Source organism: Hippichthys cyanospilos, chromosome 4 (genome assembly GCF_059441005.1).
Source record: "Hippichthys cyanospilos isolate Australia breed blue-spotted pipefish chromosome 4, RoL_Hcya_1.0, whole genome shotgun sequence".
Classification (NCBI taxonomy): Eukaryota; Metazoa; Chordata; class Actinopteri; order Syngnathiformes; family Syngnathidae; genus Hippichthys; species Hippichthys cyanospilos.
The window spans coordinates 25,230,645-25,253,523 of NC_142372.1; the positions used below are offsets into that span (position 1 = coordinate 25,230,645).

Sequence of the window (22,879 nt, forward strand, 5' to 3'; positions counted from 1 at the left end):
TTCCCACAGCCGTGTATGCTGTAGGCTAAATATTAGCCAGGTGTATGCAATTGTGTTTTTACTTACTCTAAGTTCCAACTACAGCTGCTGGCTTGCTGTTGGCTGATTCTGGTTTAGAGTCAAGAATTCACACCTGTTCTAGTCACCGGCCGAGGCAGCCAGACAGGTATATCATAATCCCAGACCACGAAAAGTGTGAATGATGACCCAGCTGGGGAGATCTGCAGGAAGGGCCCTGACCACGTCTGATGTTGCCACCACAGTTCTGGCACGTGGTGGGGAGCAGGTGGTGCGGCTGACCGAGAGAAATGGCAAGCGAGGACTGGCTGCAGTGCAACTGCTCAGTAGACATGGCAGCATGGGGGGGGGTCTGCACACCACGCGCACGCTTGTCTTACTTCTTCCCTACTTCTGCACGGCTACCTGGTCATCAACATTTTAAAATGATTGAGTCCAGGAAAGCCAGAATGAGCCATGGTAGGCAATTTATACATTTTCCAGTCCACCTTTCATCATCACCCTGGCCATCTATTTGTCATTATCAGACCATTCTTTTTTTTTTTTTTCCCGAGTCATTTCTTGTCATTTTTTGCCATAATAGGCATTCGTCAGTGACAAACGGACGAGCAGTACGGCTATTCAATGGACTGCCCACTTCAACTCTTCCAAATAGAAACACTAATTCATAATTAATATTACAAGCAATTACAACAGATAAGCTACATTCAAGATAATGCGACAAAGTTATTCATGCATGCCGCCAACCTGGCAACCCAACATGTTACAACATGGAGAGGCCACCTCAAAAAACATGTATATGTTGGAACATATACAAAAACATGTGTTGATGTTCCTGCTCAAAACTTGAATAAAAAATATGAAAACACGCAATTTTAAAAATAAGAGACGACTACAACATTTAACTTCATTTGTAACTAATACTGGCACAGGTAAAGTACGATTCGGCTCACAGATAGCTGCTGAATTGAGCTGATGACTTAATCATGTCAGTTATGCACCGCATTCATAATAGACATCATCCTTCAATTACAACAATGCAATAAATATATTATAAATTGTGCAATATAGTTGAGATGGCCATTGAGGATGGCCTGTGTCAGTGATTCAGAGCTTTAAATCTAACAGCAACACTAGAACAAAAAAAGAAAAAAACAATCAATTAAAATGTATGGTTTTATTATTAATCCAGAAATACCAGACTGAAATTACTATAATACTGATTCTGGTACAGCAGTAACATAAGACATGATGTGAAACAGTCCCTGTCTTGGATCAATTTAGAGTCTTCCAATAATTATTGGACAACAGGGCTCAGAGGAAAGCATGAATCTTATGAAGTGTAGCTCCAGATGTCCAGACATTGAGGTCTTGACCTGGTAAAAGGAAACAATATTGTAAACTTTGATAAATATCTGATGTTCCATATTTTTTGTGTGTCAAGGGTATTTGTCTAAACCATTTGTCTGAACCATTTTGATCACCGCGGCACGGTCAACACCTTAAATTTAGGCTGCAGGGGTGCTGTCTGCTCTAAAAACCACATCTGATCATTTATAATCATTTATATTGATTTAAATTGCGGACTGGCGGGGGGGGGGCTGGCTGCTTTAAAAAAGACATCACAAACGTATGGACGGGGCTTTCTGTCGCTGTTGTAGTTTTTGTACACTTTTTTTTTTTAAATCGCGCCAGGAGAGGGGAGGGGAGTGGAGCGAGCTTGCTGTGCACGGTATGGTAAAGTACTACATGAGTACACTGCCAGGCGCTAGACCGCACACAGATTGGATAATTTCCCACGGCACACCTGACAATATCTGGCGGCACACCACAGTGGTTGAAAAACACTGGTCTAAACAGATTCCTCCAAATCACACTGATAAGTTAAAAAAAAAAAAAAAAAAAAAAAGCAGCATCATTTCAGGAATGAATGTACCATCAAGTCATTGACTGGGCCAGGGGTGGGCAACTCCAGGTCTCGGGGGCCGGTGTCCTGCATGTTTTCCTGTTTTCTCTCTTAAACACACCTGAATCAAATGATTAGGATTATTCTCAAGCTCCAGCAGAGCTTGTTGATGAGCTAATGGTTTAAATCAGGTGTGTTAGGGAGAGAAAACTGGAAAACATGCAGGACACCGGCCCTCGAGGGCTGGAGTTGCCCACCCCTGGACTGGGCCATTCCTTGCTCTACCAAGTTATATGCCAGGTCGTTGTTGTAATCGCTATAATGAAGAACTGTATTCTGACCAAAGTCATGAACAAATGGGCCAGCATGCATATTTATTTGAGCAAGAAAGGACCTGTGATTCGAAATCCGGAAATGAAAATGGCAAGACCAATTCATCAGACAAACACCATGCTGCATTTCATTGGAGAGACAGCATATAGAGCAGGGGTCACCAACGTGCTGCCCGCAGGCACCAATTAGCCCCCAAAGATCACGTGAGCAGCAGCAAGCCTGTTCTGCAACTCGGTTACAAGTGATAGAACATTGGTGATTTTCGATTAATTTTACAAACAATTATACATGTATTACATTTACATGACATATGTGTTGCCATGAACATGAAGTAAATGAAGTCAAAAAATATTGATTAAAATATATTGATTAAAATGCTGAACTTTAAAGGTTTACTTACAGAAGTGAGTGTTTTACATGTTTTTGCTGGTCCGTCAGTCATCAATTTATTTTATTTGGTTAATTTTGTATTTATTCTTTTATTATTGTTTTAGTTTGTGATGTGCTACAATGTTTTTAACAGTAATATTGGGTAAAATGTTTAGGGTTTAGGGTTTGTGAAAAAGCAGAAGATTGTAATCGTCGGTTCGATGCTCCGTCAGCCAATTGTCTGCCTGTGGCTCGCTCCCGCCTTCATCACACTCGCACCCCTCCCCCAAAAAATTAAACCTAATTAAAATCATCCGATGAAAAAATAAAAACAATAACCTCAGACAAAAACACTATTATACATTACTCTCTACAGCTTGGCCTTAAAGTGACACTATAAGATTTTGCTACGGACAACAGAAGGACGATTGCTGCATTTACGGTAATGCCACTAAAGCTACCACATGTCATGCGAAAAATTACACTTAGTCCCAGGGAGTGTGTGTAATTTAGGGGCATTAGGGTAAATGTAGCAATAAACACTCCTCCTTCTGCTGTCCATAGTTATAACATACATAGCGACCTCCGGAGGTGTGTCACCCCCGATATAATATAATTTTATGATAATTAGACCTACGAATATATTTAAAACATACCGTTGTTTGTTAAGAACACATTTATTTGCAAGTTTTTGAAATTTAATTTAATTCATTCATTTTTAATGAAAAACGATCAAAATCTTACAGTGTACCTTTAAACAAAAGCAAAAGCTGGTTCAGCTCAATGATCAGCTCAAAAGCAAGCACTGTGCAAGCCTGATAACAATCCAGATCACATTAATTAGCTGCGCCAAACAGCGGAAACATAAAAAAACTTGCAGGATAGCAGCCGGCGAGGACCGGGTTTTGATATTCTTGGCCTAGCACCCCAGGTGTCAAACTCAAGGCCCAGGAGCCAGATCTGACCCGCTACATCATTTTATGTGTACTGCAAAATGCAGATTTGTCTTGAGGTTTCTGACTAAAATACACAACTTGCAAATTGTCTTCAACTTAAAAAAAATGGTGAGAATAATTGTGTATGGGTTATCCCATATTTGTTTTTTTTCAATAAGTATGTTGGTAGATTATTAGCCATGGATGTTTTTTGTTGTAGTTGTTTGTGATGAACGTGCTAGGAGACAGCACATCTCCAAAGGCAGAACAGCATAGGGTCGGTCTTTGTTTTCATGGGAAAGAAGATCACATCATGGACTCCCACGATAATAAAGTAATTGTTTGCATTGTTGTCATATGTCTACCCCAACCCTGAAGGGCAACAAAGGCTTTGTAACTAGGGCCAAATGAATAATTAACGGATGAGATATGCGGATAGACCGGAAGGTGATCTCAGAAAGTGCAGGTTCCTGTCAGCACTCCTCACAAGAAAACGCTAGTTTTCTTCCTTCTGGTTTGTTGTTTATTAAATGTTCTTGGTTGAATGAGCCTAATATTTGGGAGGGAAACAACAACCAATTTGTATTGCCAATATCTCTTTTCAATAGTTTTTACCGGCCTGCGTTTTTAAAACTACGTATGTGTGTGACAAACGTCTGAATTGATTTGACTTCACAGTCATCCCGGCCCACTGACAGGAACTGTAGATGTAAGGGAAGCCCACGATGAAAATGAGTTTGACACCCCTGGCCTGTGTTGCCTTGACAAGAGACTGCAATAAGCAATTATGTCCATTAGGGAGCATACACATCAAAGAAAACATATTGTCATCCTTTCTCAGTTTTGCTATTCATTACATATAAACTGGGTGCATAATATTCACTTTTATTTGCAAACAGCAAAGCCTAACCGCTTATTTTGAGTCTTTGGAGCTATCATGTTAGCGTCACCTTCTACCATATACCACATACATACTTGGACTGATGTAGTCGCCGTCATGTTTTACTTATTATGTGTATCCAACCTCTCTCCATGTCCACTCAGTGACTTTTGGTGCTAAAATACTGTCTGCACCGCATCGAATTTGAGGCTCTTCTTAGGCATGTACCCCATTAGGTTTACATGTAGATTATCTCTATGCTTTTATTGTTACGGCATTCATTGCCGGACCAGCAAAAAACATAAGTTGCTCTGAAAACTAGTATCATCGAAGTACGAATGGAAGGCATTCTTCCTGATGAAACATACAGTATATATTTTTGCTTTGGCCTTCTGGAGGTACACTTTAACTGAAGCTCATATCACACCATTTGAGCAGCGTGTGAAATAGTTTGTCTTGAGAATAAGAATAAGAATTTCATTTTGCATATGACAATAAAATCTCTTGAATATTGTGTATGTGTGGGTGCACATGCTGAATACTTCCCCCATACAGTATTCCCACTCACACAAAACAGCGTTAGTGTTGCAGGGCAGGAAGTATGACCCCAGTGCAGGACCCAAAGCCCACCCTGTAACCATCTCTTTCGCAATGACCTAGACAGAGAAAAACACATGTATGATGAAGTTGCTTCATGTTTCCCTCCATAAACTCAATGTTTCAACTGCAATAAAGGTTCAGTTATCATATAAACACATATAAACAGTATTTTTAACCAAAGGATCTCTTCATTTTAACTGATATGTCCATTTTGTTGTTGTTTGTTAATAAGAATGCTGATTATTACTTCTAACCTGTAATGGTAACTTCATCTCCATCACGGAGGAAGGTTCTGGTTTCTCCTCCACCAAGATCAATGCTCTTAGATCCCCTCCATGATAGTTCTAGCATGGAGCCAAAACTCTCTGGAGTCTTTTGGGGGACAGAATAAATGTACTAAGTATGAAATGGAAAGCACAAATGCAAAGTTAATGATGCTGTATACATAGAGGAAATTATCCATTCATCCATTCTATGGCGCAAGTTTGTATTAAGACATGGAGTTAGCTGGGACTCTTCCAGCCGCAAACATGTAAGTGAAACGTATGTGCTATATCCTGAACTGGTCAAATAAGGCCTTGTCGACACGTAAGCTGGGCTATTTAAACCCACATATTCTCCTCCCCTTTGTGTGTCAAAGAAAAAAAATCTGTCCATTTGGCTTTGTTTATGAAAAGAACTGCTGCTTCCTAAACTCGCATAGAGGTGGACCGTCAGGGGCAGCAAGGCCTTCTCTGCTGTTCTAACAAAACCTGACATAGTTATCATAATTGACTCTGATAATTATAATAACTATAATGAAGTCATTTTTACTAAATATATATACCATATATATTTTTTATTTATAACATTATTCTCCATATTCTTTTCTTTTCATGTCATATTATACAGTATCCATTTGGTTACGCTGCTTCGAGTGTTGTACTTTTAAGTTGGAGTTTTTAGCCAATTAGAATTCAGGAAACTTGTCGCCAGGGTGTATGTAATCTGCCTTAGCCAGAAGCTAGGGCATTCGCAGCAACACGGCACAGGCTTCTGCGCAAGGGCTGATGGATATGTGAGCGGCCCATATAACTTAATAGACAGCTGTAATAGCAAATCGAGTCATAAGATCGCCATCTAGAGGCCTCACGTTGAATGTGACGTGAGTGTATGCTCACTGCAGAAGGGCGGTGTAATGCTCAACAAGCAAGTTACGTGTGCGTAGCATAGCGATTAGCTAACCTTTCCCCACTGGGCCATATTTCTTAGTGGGCTACCAGGGGCGTGAGCTAACCCTGGTTAATAGTGCTGGGAATGCCTTTTGTTTGCAAAGGATCGATTGGTGTTTGGAGCTACACTGGATTTGCAAACTTCAATTGTTTAACCAAGGCAGGAACCAGACACGACACACAGAACTTATGGGGATACTGAGTGGATATACAGTATTGTACATCTCAGTTCGAAGGTAAAGAGAGCTCCTCAATGCGCTACGGTGCTTTTAAAAACTTCTTGGGACATCCGAGTGGATATGCAGTATTGTACATCTCAGTTCAATCGTAAAGAGAGCTCCACAATGCACTACGGTGCTTTTAAAAAACTTTTGGGAACACCCGATTGAATATATTGTACATCTAAGTGCGAAGAGAAAGCTTGAGCATGAAGAGTTCAATGAAAATTGGGAGATATTGAAAAGACTGATTGTGACCGCTGTTTGTTTTGGTCTTTAGTTATTGTTTCATTTTTTAATATGTTTGTGTTTTTTTTATTTCGTTCATATTCAATTAAGAGTAACGAAATAAAATCATGTTCGTCTTATATTAAACTGCAATTTGTAATTTTGACTTTCATGGATATTTATTTTAAATTATTATGAATTTTTTAAAATTTTGACAGCTTCGCATATAATGACAAGTTTTAATGGCTGATGCGGGTTTATTGACATTTAAAAGCTCCGGAAAATAGCCTGTGTAGCACAGTAATGCATACGCATGCGCATGGGGGCTATTTATTCGGGAGTCTGACCTCACAACATACGTGTGAAGGTCACACACACACACATATATATATATATATATATATATATATATATATATATATATATATATATATATATATATATATATATATATATATATATATATATATATATATATATATATATATATATATATATATATATATATATGACATTCTAAGCTCAGTGGCCAGTGGTTTTGCTGATTAATTGGTGGGTGCAATTTTGGCCAAATGATTTCAAAACAAAAAAGAGAAATGTTTCAATACCAATCTAAATTAAAAAAAAAAAAAAAAATGCCAATGGACGAATTTTAGACAGAAAAGGTTTAGACCGACTGTTACAATATACACAAATGTATGAACGAAATGTAATGTTTACAGTATATTGTAAAGTCAGATACTTACAGGTCCACTAATGGTACCAGAAGCCATCAGGTCACCAGGTCTGATATTGCAGCCATTGACTGTGTGATGAACGAGTTGCTGCTTCATTGACCAGTACATGTACTAAAGACATAGAAGAGATAATCATTAATGCAACAGCAGCAATTTCTTTCGAAGCAGACTAGTAAGAGCATTAAATGATTGTGTGAAATTAAAGGAAGTTTTCACTACTGTTTGGACTGGCCTCTTATGAGGCACTGACTATTTGTCAAATAATGAATATGCCATGATAGGAAGTGTGTTATGCTGTTGTATGCCTCTATACTTGTTCATCTGCCTGGACTATAATGATACAGTATTTGACAAACTGACTGGTACACCTGGCCAAGTTTTAGTTTTTATTACGTAGTAATGGTCACTTAATGTATTTACTATGATTGTACTCATTGTGATTTTGAGAAAAATGGTGGAGGTTATTGTCATGTGTCATGTCACTATGCAACAGTTAGTTAGATTTAAAGACAAAGAATATTACCTTGAAGTTTGATTTGCAGATGTTAGATGGTTCTTTCATAAGCTGCCCTGAAGGAGGAAAAAAATCCTGAATCAATATATTCTCTGAAACTGTTTTCGACAGCTCAATGACCTTTTCCCGCAGATCTTTTGACAGGGTCATTTGTATAGTTTCTGTTGTCATTATGATTTAAAAAGAATAAAAACAGTTGTTTGACAATAAATGGCTTCACCCAAGCAACCATGAGTGAAAGAAAAGTTTTTGCATTATCATTTATATTCTCTGAAAAATGGCCAAGAATTCATAAATTCTGCCAGGGTATGTAAACTTATGAGCTCAGCTATATATATATATATATATATATATATATATATATATATATATTTCATTTTATGATGCTCAATTTGACTAAATAATTGTTTTTTGGGGCAAATCGACCTGGTTTGTAATGCATATTTCTATACTTCATTGAATCTGTTGCTGAATAAAAAGGGCACTTGTGTTAAATTATTTTTTGTTGTTTGTTTCCAAAAACATTTGCAATAGGTGTTCTTGGAAAATTTGCTCCATAAAAGGGGTCCCTAAAGTTTGAAAATCCCTGCCCTTAGTGGGCATGACTGCTTATTGCAGTCAACTGTCAAGGGAACACATGATAATGCCCAGAGCATTACGGTGTGTCATTAGAATATTGGTGTGATTAGTATGGTATGATTAGTTTATTGGATTAGCTTTCCTTTTCCCTTTGAAGATCAATCAAAGTTTCTCTCTAAGTGCCTCAGATATTCTGTTGACAGATTTGCCGGAACAATCTACAGCCCATCTGAGCTTTCTAAAAAGGGGTCCTTGACTTCCAGAAGTTTGCGAGCCCCTGTGTTAGTGTGTTCAAACAATGACACAAACTTTGTTGCCTCCCTACCTTTTAGTGATACATACAGATTGATGTTGAATGTGTATGCATCTTCATGTCGGAGGTAAGGTAGTGGTTGTGGATCCTAAAGGAGGGGGGTGAAGAAAAGACATTATATGGGAGGCAAAGAAATAAAAGTATCTAAAAAAAAATAAAAAGAATGTGTCTACATTTCCTAAGTACTCTTTGCCTGACTTGGAGGCTTTAACCCTTAAATGCCGTCTCTACTAACTAGCAAGGGAGTTTACGTTAGTGTTTTCAACCTCTATTTACATTCCTACGAGTGCCAACTTCACAATTGCGCTCAGCAAGTTGCTTATCTTCATCAGCGTGCTGAAAATGGCAGCTCCGAACGAATGCCTCCTCAAATACCACTAGCTAGATCATGTCTACACCAACTTAAATGATGCATACAGGGTAGCACCCCGACGCCACTTTGGACAATCAGACCACATATCTCTGTTTTTGTACCCTGCCTTTGGGCAGAGGTTCAAGCAATTAAATCCGTTCATCAAACAGGTTTGGTTATGGACAAAAGGGACTGAGAACATACTGCAGGACTGCTTTCGCAGCCACTCGAGAGGATTCTTCTGTCAGTGTAAAGGACTATGCTGATTATGTGACAGGGTACATCAGCACCTGTGTGCAGAACCTTGTGCCCTCCATACAAGTCAGGAAGTTTCCTAACCAGAGGCCATGAATCAACAGTCGTGTACGCTGTATGCTGGGTGCTCGCTCCACTGCGTTTAAATTTGTCAGTGAGACAGAGTACAAAGCTTCAAAGTATGGCCTGAGAAAGGCAGCATTTGATACAGTTGACTATGAGACCCTGATTTCTCGATTGGAGCAGTGGGTGTGCATGTGGCACAGCACTGGACTGGTTCAGGTCCTACCTGTCACACAGGACGTTATGTGTCAGCCTGGGTGATTCTGTGTCCTCCACTGCTCCTCTCTCATGTGGGGTCCCACAGGGCTCTGTGCTCGGCCCTCTTTTATTTTCTCTTGATCTGCTCCCACTCGGCTCCATTCTCAGGAAAAATGGTATCTCCTTTTACTGCTATGCAGACAACAGCCTATACATGTTTCCCTCAAAAAGTCCAATTTATATTCTATTAATCCACTGTTAAAGTGTTTAAAGGACCTTAAAGGTTGGATGACGCTGAACCTTGAGAAAAAGACTGAAGTCATAATCTGTGGTGGTGCTTGTGGGACACCCCCTCAGTTGATCGGGATCCCTTGGTGCAGTTTCGTGTCCCAATTGCAAAAAATCTTGGAGTAAAAGTGGATGCTGATCTAAAATTTGGCAACCAAATTAAAGCTGTGGTGCGGTCAAGCTTTTTTCAGTTGAGGCAGCTAGCAAAAATTAAAAAAGTCCTTCAGAGAAAACAATATGAAACAGTAATTCATGCCTTTGTGAGCACTTGATTGGATTACTGCAATACACTTTATTTAGGGGTTAGTGGGTCCCTCATTAGTCGCCTGCATTGGTTCACAATGCTGCTGCACGGTTTTGAACTAGTGCAAGTAAATATGAACATATTTCACCGATTTTAGCTTCACTTCACTGGCTGACTGTCCATTTTAGGATTCGTTTCAAAATAATCTTATTTGCTTTTAAAGCCTTGAATGGCCTTGCCCCACCTTACTTAGCTGAGCCGCTGCACCTGTATTTCCCTAGCCGTTCTCTCAGGTCAGCTGACCAGCTGCTCCTGAGAGTGCCTATAACTAGGCTTAAGCTCAGAGGCGATCGAGCATTCGCCGTCGCAGCTCAAAAACTTTGGAATGATCTGCCGCTGCATGTTAGACAGGCCTCTTCTTTATCTGTTTTTAAAACTTTTCTTAAAACCCACCTTTTCTTTAAGACTTTCGACACCTTGCAGAGTATTGGCTGATTGTACTTGATCTTATTTTGTTTATTTTACCTGATTTTACTGTTTTAATGTGTTTTTATTGTGTTACCTATTTATTGTGTTTTATTTTTCCTGTATAGCACTTTGGAAATCTTGTGTTTGTTTAAAATTGTGCTATATAAATAAAGTGGACTGGATTGGATCGCAGCAGCTAAGAAGCAGTACAGAGACAAGCTAGATGACTTCTATTCCACTGCTGACCCAGGGCGCATGTGGCTACAGGACAAGCAGCAGTACCATTATTGCCACAAACAGCATGCCTGGTGACCTCAACACTTTTTACACACAGTATGTATATGCTCCAGAGCTAAAGACGCACTGACAATTGTATGGTGCCAAAATGTGAGGATGACATGCCCACCAAGAAAAAGAAGGGGAGTCACGGATGTGTGTCCCTTTATCAATGTGGCAGCTGCCTCCATTGGTGTATGTATGTTTTTGTGAATGGGTAAATGTAAAACCTTGTACTGTGCTTTGAGCATATGGTATGGAAAGCACTACACGTATACTGGAAGTCCACTCCCTTTACCATTTATTATCTAACTATGCGTGCGCCTCCTCCGTATTTTTTTTATTATCTCCTGCTTCATTTCTATTGTCATCATCCTCTTACTTCTTCCTTTACCGCCACTAGCAATTTTAGAAGCCATGTCTAACAGATAAAGTTTGCAAAGTCTTCACAACATTCCTCCCTTCCGTTTTTGACTCATTTTCTCTCCTTCCTTCCATCCCGACCAGCTGTGCCATCAAGCTAGATGAAGGCGTTCGACCAATAGCATATCGGCATCTCCGTGACTGACACCTTGACTGAAACAGTGACTGTGACATTGTAAGAGCAATAGCATATCAGCGTTACCGTGACATGCATAAGCAGTTGATTTCGTTGATGTAGCAAAGCGAAATTTATTGTACGGACACATTGACCGGCAACGCGTGCAATAATCTTAGGTAAAACGATTCACGATTTTATACACATATTAAAAATTAGTACCATAATCTACTGTACAGTAAAATTAAATAACATAAATATAAAAAGGAAAAATGACATTTTCCTTTGGGGCGACGTGACTTGAGCTGGGTGGAGGCGGAGGTGAGCAGAGACCAACCCGCAGAATTTATTTATTTATTTTCTTAAACTAAAACATATCACCGGCGATTTCCTTCTCTTTAATCCATAATAGGAGAAGCCTCTCCATTTTGTTGTCGACCGAGGTCCGTCCCCTGGCAAGGAAAGTCTTGCCCTTAGAAGATTGCCGAGCGGTTACGGCCATACTCACGAGCAAGGTTAACTATGCGTGCTCCTCCTTCGTATTTTTTTATTATCTCCTGCTTTGTTTCTATTGTCATCATCCTCTTACTTCTTCCTTTACCGCCACTTGCAATTTTAGAAGCCATGTCTAACAGATAAAGTTTGCAAAGTCTTCACAACACACCGACCAGCTGTGCCATCAAGCTAGATGAAGGCGTTCGGCCAATAGCATATCGGCATTTCTGTGATTGACGTGACGCCGGCCAATAGCATTTTGGCATCTCCTTGACTGAGACCGTGACTGTGACCTTAATCGACCAATAGCATATCGGCCTCTCCGTGATTGAGACCGTGACTGACATCATGACTGAGACAATGACTGTGACAAGAGCAATAGCGTTCAGCGTTGCCGTGACAAGCGTGATCATTTGATTTCGTTGATGCAGCAAAGGGAAAATAATTGTACAAACACATTGACCGGCATGTCGGATTGTAAGTCGAAAAGTTCGTAAGAGAGGGCGTTCGTAAACCGGGGGCCCACTGTACTGCACATTTAAATCTGCTGCCAGGACTGCCAGATCGCCAGGTCATGCACTATGCACCTCTCACACTTTGGGGGCACACCCTTTGATTTGCTGCAAAGCAAGTTGGCAGTGTTCATGTCCGCAATAGTGCAAACTGTCTGTTTCTAAATGCGCCGAGCAGCAATTGCTGTGCCATGCACAAATGTAGAGACCATAGTGTTTGCATTGATGGTCCTTACCTGAATTGGATTAGGCTCTGCAAAAGGTAATAAGGCCTCCATAGGAACCACCCAAGGTGAGATAGTTGTTCCGAAGTTCTTCCCCAGGAATGGACCCAAAGGAACATACTCCCAAGCTTGGATGTCCCGAGCTGAAAGAGATTACAGTATATGTGGGCATGGGTGTTGATTGTCTTTTTTTCTCTACACTCTGACAGTTCAGGGGCTGTATGGAGTGAAATCGATCCTCAAGAGGGGCAAACAGGTAAAATCATGCCATATAGCTCAAAAACAATTAGTGTTAATTATATGTAGATTTTTGCTCTGTTCACTGGCCTGGTGCCAATTACCCCCCTCATAGCAACAACCAACTGTAAATATATTGTCAAAAAACAGATACAAATAAATAATAAGTTAATATACCAGTAACTTCCTTTTGTTTTGTTTTTTTTCCTTAAGCTGCAGGAAAGCAAAGGACATTTCCTATTTTCTGTTTGTTCAAAAAAAAAATACATATTTGTATACTGTATAACACATAATATATAAACAATTAAATACAGAGAAAGACAAATATCCAAAAGAATGAAAATGCCCCAATCCAAATCTGTGGTTATACAACTTCTTTGCAAGGAATGCAGTGAACAGCAAAAATTTGAACAGAATAAAATGATGCCATAGTGTCTCGTTCTGGACATTGGGTGCCACCCACCTAAAGATATATGTTAAAAAATAAATAAATAAATAAAAACGCCTCAACTGGCTCCTCTCAACACGGAGGAGCAGTGGCTCAACACGGACCTGATCTCTAAGGAAGAGCCTGGACACCCTGTGGGCCACAGCTTGTGACTATAGGTTTGGGCAGGAACGCAGATCAACCGGTAAATTGAGAGCTTCAACTTGTGGCTCAGCTCTTTCTTTACCATGACAGACACGACCGTCACCTCCTTGGATGTGGAAAGGCATCCCACAGTGCTTTGTTTTTTTTTTCTGGGAATTTTAAAGATTTTTTTTTTTTTTTTAAAGATCATACGAGTTGGTGGTCCCCACGGAAGCACAGTTTCATCTTACACAGACTTTATGGCGTGGCGCAATGGAGGTGCAGTGGGTGGGGTGGGGGGTGGGGGCACAGTATGCTGAATCCGCGGGTTATTCTGACAGTTTAATAGGTGTTCCCATCATTTTTCGGTCCATCGACAAAACAGGGGTCTGTCTGACAGACCGACTACAGTTCGTTGGTGCTGACGGTCGAACCACCTCGGCTAATTACACAGTAATCACCTACATCTGGAGTGGCCAACCAGTTAGAGGCAAAGAGACACATTTTGTGAATTTTATTGTTGGACAAGTAACGGTTGTGCAGCTGTTCTTACCGCTCCAGTCATTCATGAGTACCATGCCAAAGATGTGCTCATGGGCTTTCTCAATGGGGATTGGCTCCCCAAGCACATTTCCCCCTCCAACAAAGAAAGCCTATGCACAGAAAAAACATTTGTATATTTTTAGGTATTCAAAGAAATTTAAATACTAACTAGAGCTGCAAGCAGCTATAAAGGACCCTAATAGCCTGGATGACCTTGGGCACATTGGAAAAGGATGCTTTTTCTTTTTTGACAAAGTTCGAAACTAAAAATATTTCAAGAAAATATGACTTCGGGCAGTAGGCGGGGGGACACCCTGAACTGGTTGCCAGTCAGTCGCAGTGTACACAGAAACGAACAATCATTCACGCACCTAATCACACCTAAGGACAATTTAGTACATCCAATTCACCTGCCATGTATGTTTTTGAGGGTGGGAGGAAGCCGGAGTGCCCGGAGAGAACCCACGCGGGCTTCGGGAGAACATGCAAACTCCACACAGAAAGGCCGGAGCCAGGTAGATTTGAAGCCAGACCATTGAACTGTGAGGCGGACGTGCTATTCACTGTGCCACCGAGTGAGAATGAGTTGTGTCTCTGACAAACTTACTCTATAAGTATATATGTATATTGTAACAGAATATTATCAAATAGATGTCTTAAGGTCGTAAGTCTTAATATACAGTACATTTGAAGTTTAATATTTGAAATTTGGGATATTTTGCAGCTTGTGCACCTGTCTTAGTGAGCATTTCATGTTTTGTGCCAAAGAAATTATGAAACACAAAATTTGATGTCACACCCCATTTTATAATACTGTATTTCAAAACATTTTTGTTAAGTCAATCGAATTGAAGTCAATTAGATGACCTGTCTAGGACAATTGATCAAGAGTATGAGTCCTTCAAATGTCCCAAAAATGGGCCAAAATTGGACATTCAAATATTCATAGCACAGATTCTGCACATCCTAGCATATGGCTGCAATAGACTTTTTTTGGTCTTGAGGTGCGAACATGTGCCTAACAATGTTCATAGAGCTTAGGTGAAACATGCGTCTTCAAAAAAAATTGTAGGACGCAATACTGGGGCATTTTGGAAGAATCATATAGCTTGCGCAGCTGAGTTATTGGGCATTTCGTGTTTTATGGCAACCAAATGATGAAACGCAAAACTTAATGCCCCACCCCATCATATAGTGTTGTTAAAAGATAAGATTTTACCCCAGTTGTTGTATGAGATCTTGAGCTGGCACAGCGCAAATTTGAAGTCAATCAGATGAAGAATATAGGAACAAGAGGCAAAAGGACGCCTGTAAATGTCCAAAATTGGGCCAAAATTGTACATTCAAAAATTCATAGCTCATGATCTGTCTATCTTAGCATACGAGTATGCCTGCAATATACATTTTGTAGGGGAAGTGATACATGTGCCTACTACCTTTGGTAGAGCAAGGTGAAACAACAACTGGGGGAGCTTTCTTAAAAACCTGTTCGGGGCAAAACTGAGCCATTTTGTAAAAAATAAATAAATAAATAAATAAAAATCAGTTAAGTGATTTTACCAGGCCTAATGTGAGCGCAAGATTGAATTTTCGTGAGTTTACATGCAGATTAAGTCCCTCAAAATTGGTGTTGTCATTTTGGCTAATACTGTAACTCATTGCCATGGCAATAGCATTATATGAAAAATCAATGACTTCCAAGTTTTGGCAAGATTATGGCCTAACCATTATTCTGAGTAATATGAACTATAACTGAACCACTTTGGTAAAACACAAAAGAAAAAAAAGGTACATTTCCTGAAGGCATGAAGGTGGCGCTACCTCTAGCATTGCATTTATTTTTCTGTATATGTCTTTAGGACTGGACTTTCATCAAATGTTTGGAAATTTGAGAAATAGGATCACCTGGGTCAAGTTAGAGCAGCTTTTACTGTTGTGGTGGAGTGTAGGCCATGCACATTATCAAAGTATTATCTGCATAAGTGAATATTCATGTCTTGAGTGCTTTCCTGAAAAATATTCAGTTACAATGAAACCTTCGTTCATAGTTGTCTTCAAGACTGGACTCTCGGAAAATGTGTGAAATATGATAGGGTCATCTGAGTCAATCTTTTAAATGTTACTATTACTAGATGAAAAATAGTTTTCAAAACATTTTCAGTACAGTACTTTCTAAAAATAATTAAAATGTGTTAAGATCATCTGTGGCAAGTTGGAGCAGCTTTTATTGTCACTGTGAATCATCAGGTTTTATGGCCCTGTATAGGACACGCCAATTATCAAAGTCACAATATTCAGTGTAGAATGTGAGCAACATCTTCAGGTTATTGTAAATAATATTAATATCTACAGAAAAAAGAGAGACCTTGAAGATATCACTGCTCAGGCCCTAATAAAAATCTCTACAGATAAAATAGGGACTTCTCAGTTGTCGCTATCCAGGCCCTGATGATGTAACTCTATGTTGACAAATTTTCTTAAGTGACCAATTAACATGATTAGATGAGTGAAAGCTATAATCACCATCTCCAATTCGATGTCCAATTGCTTAGATGGGCCAAACACAGGAGGTTGTGCTGCAACAAAGAAAAGGAAACATTGCTGTAATATCAATCTTTTTTTTTTTACTAGTCTGTTCACAGTCATCACTTAGATTAGTAGTTTGCAACGTTTTTTTTAGTCATGTGCCCCCTGTGGAATATGTTTTCAGCCCAGAACCCCTTAACCAGTGCAAAGCATTTTGGGGTAAAAAAAAAAATCCTGCTAGTAGGTTTTAAGTCTGAAAACATGCCATCAATGTTTCATTTATAAAAGTTTAGAACCCTTTAAATTACATTTGTATTGGTCCACAAAATATTCATCAACGTAAAGTGTCCAATTTTGGATCATTTACTAGTCTGTTCACAGTCATCACTTAGATTAGTAGTTCGCAACGTTTTTTTTTAGTCATGTGCCCCCTGTGGAATATGTTTTCAGCCCAGAACCCCTTAACCAGTGCAAAGCATTTTGGGGTAAAAAAAAAAAATCCTGCTAGTAGGTTTTAAGTCTGAAAACATGCCATCAATGTTTCATTTATAAAAGTTTAGAACCCTTTAAATTACATTTGTATTGGTGCACAAAATATTCATCAATGTAAAGTGTCCAATTTTGGATCATAGAAAGGATCTGTTATCAAAAAGAAATAACTTAATTATAATAAATATTTGTCCACAAAAAATAGTCAACATAAAGTGTCAGACCTGTTCTCATAAAGAAATAATTCTACATAAATATTTGTCCACGGAAAAATATTAAACAGAAAGCGTCATCTTTTGGGATTACAGTAGAGATCTGTTCACAAAAATAAATCATTACCTTAATTATTATTAAATATTTTTCCACAAAAAAGAATAAACATAATGTTCTCAAAAGTAAATGATTATAAATAAATATTTGTCCAAAGAAAAAGATTAAACAAAAGGTGCCACCATTTTAGAACCACTGATTTAGATGCTGTACTGAATAATTATATGTATAATTTAACACATAATAGCACAAAGGCTTTTTGTCTAAGTAATATGAACCATTACAGTCTAAATATTTACTGTATTTATGTACAAACTTACAACGTGGGACTTTTGTCAATGTAATTGAATAATATTTGGTCACCATTAACAGCATAGTTATTTTATTGTAAATTAATTTAAAGCTATGCCACTATGAACTTACTCTGATCAGGCCTCATCTGGCCAAGTGGCCGACGAATAGGGGTGCCAGATACAACCACCGATGATGCTCGACCATGATATCCCACGGGGAGTCTCAGCCTGCACAAAATAATGTGGCGAATAATAGAGTGGCGAATGACAGAATGTTGTTTTCAATATTTTTTAAAATGTCATATTGATCTGAGGAACATCGATTCAGAAATACAGATATGGAAGCAGGGTCTAATGTGGTAAATTAAATGTCTCTGTAGTGAAGGTTACAAACTTGTAACCTCGCAGAAGGTTTGATTAAGACTGATTTCTTAAACCTCAAATTCTCCAATTGTTTGGCCATAACAATAAACGTGTCAGTGCTCACACTCCCTTGCCATTCTTTTTTGAAGTTGTGTGGGTGAAGTTGACTGCGTTGTGAATATGAATCGTATAGGTGTAGATGTGTGTGAATTATTCTTATGGATGTACCAATGAGTAGTGAAAGAAAATGTATATAATCCACGGAACTACGAAGAGGACACTTATGAATATCAGTTTACCAGTTTGGCATTAGAGCATTTTCCTTGCCCCGAAACATGGTGCCAACATTAGTTGCGTGATCTCTGGATGAATAGAAGTCAGTGTAATCACCTGTTTAAAACAAAAAAACATATATTTTAAAGTAGTTCAAACAATGAATCACATTCAAACAAATCACATGTGAATTGCAATTAGTGAGTAACGGACTTTACATTGTAATATTTAAATTAAGAATTACCATTTCTTATTTGATTTGGCCGTGTTACATGGAAAGCTGTCATCTCATTGCAAGTTTGACCCAAGGTCTGACCCTTTGGCTCATGAGACATTCGCGTTTCCCCTCTTCATCAGTTTTTGCCATCTGTTTAATTATATTCACCCTCACTTTCATGGACAGTTTTTAACACTTCTTTGAATTTTAATCTTCCATAAAATGAATCACAAGAACTCTGCATTTGGAATTTATTATACTTTCTGTAAACTGACCAAATGGTATCTGACCTGTAAACTTTTTTTTGTTTTGTTTTAATCGTGAGAATTCACATCTCATTTAATCTATCAGATGTTTCATTTAAAATCTGCTTGTTCTGTATTAGCGTAATTCATTGAGATAGTTTTATATTTATGTAAAGAGTACATTGTTTGAGTCCGTGTGCGTTTTAATCCATTTTTAAGCAGACCTACCGATATCTGCAGGAAGATGCATAATGGCTGCTCTCTGAGGGACAAAAGCACTGCAGACACAACAGAAAAACAAGTTAGATGAAAACAAGTTAGATGAAAACAAGGGTGAAAAACTCTGAGCAAAAACAAAGAAATTGATTTAAAAAACTAGGAAATATCTTGGATAACCCTCCATAAATAAATAAATGCATATGAAAAGATAATACTTGACACTTCTCTTTTGTTCACCTTTTGTGTCAGAACATGCACAGAGGTGGGATGGGAGTTGATCCAAATGTATATTGAGCAGCCACAAACTGTGAGTGATGAGAACAAAGCCTTCAGGACTATTTGTGATATTTTTACTCCACTAGATGGTGCTCTTGATTAAGGCTAGTGCAAAGGAAATTGATTACATTTTCACTGTTTAAATAAAAGAACGGAAAAAGGCAGAAAGGAAAGTTTTAGGATAACTAAATGTTCCCTGCTGACTTGTTAAGGCAGTATGCAGCATGGAGGTGATTTTACTGTCCTTATTACCTCGAATGAAACATTCTTCATCGTTATCTTGTTAAAAACACCTTGTGTGACTTCACTAAAAAAATGTAACCGGAATACGCTAACAAAATACAAGCTTGGTGAAAATGATTAACGATGCAAACTCACCTACTACGAAGAGTGCAATCATCTCTTAGAGTTCTTTCATTGGCTGAGAGCAAAAACTGCAAAGTCCTTCTGGTCTCTTTCCATGCATCATAGCCCAGACCCATGAAAGCATTTAGTGTAGGCTGACATATGGAAACACAATAGCATACATGCAGTAAATTTAATAGAACATATCATGTATAATCCCCGGGGGAAATTTTAAACCTAACTCTGCCTTTTTTATGTTTTTGATGCGTAATATCAAAGGAAAAGCATACAAAAAATACAAGGAGGCTAAAATATTGCATAGATCGTCAAAACATGACTTTCAAGATGCCACGCTGCCGTCCCTTCTAAATGCTTGCAAACAACGCCATAGTCTAGACTAGAGGTAGACCCAGGAGCTGTCAAATCTGCCCATGTCGGGTTCGTTTAGTGTCATTCAAAATGTCAAATATTGTAATTTTGGACACACTGAAAATACAATTAATCCATTCAACGGTAACTGGGGCGCAATTAAAAAAATGTGTTGACACCCCAAAACCACCCGGTGGCAATAGTGGCCAATTTAAGACTTTGCAAGCCTTTCAAACGAATTCTCTAATTGTTTACCCTGGACTCCCATAATGCAAAAGCATTCAAGTCATAACACTCAAGTTATTGAATAATAAATATTCCTATTTCAATGTTATAAATATAAAGCGAAGTTACTTTCGCTATTATCGCACTTTTACCATTTTTCTACATAAAGGAAACATAGGTGTAACCCTAACCCCCCCTATATACTATGTATATGTATATATGTAATATCAACAGCGGCGGCGCAAAAAGTTTTCAATGTCACAATCTCGCAGTGGCCGAGACCGTGCTAAATATTGTGCTGACAATGCTGCGCTATCGTTAGCTTAGCACAGTAACTACGGTTCAACAGCTGTTAAGTGAAGCAAACGCTGCACATACCATGTCCCAAGTTCCCGCTCCCGCCTTTCTACAAGCCAGGTGAGTGCTCTTGCTTGGCTCTGTTTTGTATTGAAAGCTCAGCTGGCCGTGTTGGATCCCTCCCGGTGGCCTCAAAGCGGCCGCCACGATTCATTCCTGCCCCCTGCGTGAGCCGTTGAATGTTCCCAAAGTTGATTGGCTGTCGCGACGCGAAACGCGGAAAAAAGTAACAAAAATGTAACCACGCGAAAGGCGAAATTTCGCTTCTCTTGACCGCGCGCGGCCATTTGGCCATTCGCGTCGCTCCATTCGCGTCCATCGTGTCGCCCGACGTGCATTCGCGCCTATTCACGCGAACTCCATTGACTACAAGACAAAACTCTCCGCATTTTGGCCTCGTTCGCATTAGGTGTGCACGTACCATTAAACTAAATTTTCTCCAAAGCATTATTTCGGGTGCAGCCCACACGGTACCAGTTGACCCACGGACCGGGGGTTGGGGACCACTGACTTACTCTGCTTAATAATGTAATGGTTTAAAGAAATATTATGACGCAACTACAGCAGCCTGTAGAAAGCAAAATGTGTCAGTCTGCCCGATGACAGACTGTAGGATACTACTGGTTATACTTGTTACAAATTGACCACAGTTTTTGCAAAAAACAAATGTTGACCATATCACTGTTTTACTTGCAAGAATAAAACAATACTGTAATCCAGTTTGGGTATGACATCAGTAATGCTCTGAGTCTTTTTCAGGAAAATACTTCCTATCATAATGCAAAAGAATTACCTGTTGAAAGACATCCTGATGTTTAGACATCACAGGTCCTTGAAACAGTGAGAGTATCACACTCAGGTCTAGGATTTGGTCTCCGATGGCAACGCCAATGCGATGTTTGGGCTGATGACAATAAATCTAAGTATTAATGTGATTCCAGTCAAGACGGTTCATTCTCACATTTTAGCATGCTTCTTTAAACAAAACCTATTCATGCAACATAGAAATTGTCCTGAAATCCATCCGTTCTTGTTTAATTCAAGTGTGTGCAACAAAAACTAAAAGCACTTACATTATCCAATGTGGAGAATATGCCATATGGTAGGTTGTGGAACGAGAAATCAGAAGCTGGATCGACTTTTATAAAAGACATCTTCTCTTCGGAGGTAGTGTTCCAAGTTGAAACTGGCTGAGTTACTGAGTGGGCACTGATCTGTGAGTGCAACCAGATGTTGCAGCCTTTGGACAGGCCCGCCTGCTACTGCACATCCAATCACAGGCAACCAACGGGATCCACCCTAACTTGGGCTCTCAGAAGTTAACTCAAACCAGTTTCAAAGGTTCCCCCCCTCCCCCAACACAAAATAAACTGTGCATATATAATACATGATTTTGTTTTTTTATTAGGTATTAAGTTTAATATATGTTAAGAAGATGAACATAAAATGTAAAAGATTTGCATGAACAATTTTACATTATGAATAACAGTGCATCAAAATGTCCAAGTGTTTGAAAAATCAATTTAATGAGGTTCCATTCACCCATTTTCTCAACCGCTTGTCCTCACGAGGGTTGCGGGCAGGCAGGATCTCAATTGTGTCTGTGCAGTAGGCTGGGTACACCCAGAACTTGATGCCAGCCAATCGCAGTGCACACAGAGACACAGACTCACAAAAACACCGACAGGTAATTTAGAGTGTCCAGTATACCTACTATGCATGTTCTGGGGAATGCTGGAAGAAACCCTAGTACCCGATGAGAACCCACGTGGGGATGAGGAGAACATGCAAACTCTACACAGGAAAGCCATTGCAAAAATTAAGCAAAAGATTTTATATCCAAAAGAGCTATTTGATGCGTCCATCCATTTTCTATAGTCACTTAACTCACTAGAGTCACTGGCTTGCTGGTGCCTATCCCAGCTGTCTACAGGCAGTAGGTGGGGAACACCGTGAACTGGTTGACAGCCAGTTGTGGGACACATAGAAACGAATAACCATTCATGCACCCACTCACAATTTAGTATCCAATACACCTACCATGCATGTTTTTGGAATGTGGGAGGAAGCAGGAGTGCCCGGAGAGAGCCCACACGGGCAAGGGGAGAACATGCAGACTCATTACAGGGAGGCTCCTCACAGAGAAAGCTGGAATTGAGCTCAAGACTCTGAACTCTGAGGCGGACATGCTAACCACTCTTCACCATGCCGCCCTAAAAATAGTCCATTGGCATAATGAGGCAGATTGGGAAAGGACACGCAAAACGGCAACTGAGACAGACGCAAAGTGTAATAGCTGAGCAGTGT

General features: G+C 39.4%; 1 protein-coding gene across 2 annotated transcripts; it reads right to left on the minus strand.

The window, feature by feature from the left end:
- Nucleotides 1–1,180: 1,180 nt before the first annotated feature.
- Nucleotides 1,181–21,787, minus strand: fah (fumarylacetoacetate hydrolase (fumarylacetoacetase)). 2 transcript variants are annotated; one of them, XM_088413742.1, is made up of 15 exons: nucleotides 21,646–21,787; nucleotides 21,366–21,476; nucleotides 19,655–19,776; nucleotides 19,010–19,059; nucleotides 18,346–18,436; nucleotides 17,814–17,911; nucleotides 16,629–16,681; nucleotides 14,116–14,215; nucleotides 12,767–12,897; nucleotides 8,854–8,929; nucleotides 7,959–8,005; nucleotides 7,445–7,546; nucleotides 5,296–5,413; nucleotides 5,010–5,097; nucleotides 1,181–1,394 (listed from the first exon to the last, which is right to left on the minus strand). In XM_088413742.1, exons 1-14 carry the CDS (start codon nucleotides 21,724–21,726, stop codon nucleotides 5,021–5,023), a joined length of 1,257 nt encoding a protein of 418 aa, XP_088269868.1. In that variant the 5' UTR covers nucleotides 21,727–21,787; the 3' UTR covers nucleotides 1,181–1,394; nucleotides 5,010–5,020. The 2 variants fall into 2 exon arrangements, with proteins under 2 accessions (XP_088269868.1, XP_088269869.1); XM_088413743.1 differs by lacking the exons at nucleotides 21,366–21,476; nucleotides 21,646–21,787 and adding an exon at nucleotides 20,594–20,755.
- Between the last annotated feature and the right edge of the window lie 1,092 nt (nucleotides 21,788–22,879).

Bases quoted from the DNA above. Each gene is read 5' to 3' on its own strand.
- fah (XM_088413742.1), bottom strand. From the start codon at position 21,726: ATGTCTTTTATAAAAGTCGATCCAGCTTCTGATTTCTCGTTCCACAAC. The intron at 8,006-8,853 runs GTAGGGAGGCAA...TTCCTCCTTCAG, and splicing joins TCTGTATGTATCACTAAAAG to GGCAGCTTATGAAAGAACCA. The intron at 5,414-7,444 runs GTAAGTATCTGA...GTCCCCCAAAAG, and splicing joins CTGGTACCATTAGTGGACCT to ACTCCAGAGAGTTTTGGCTC.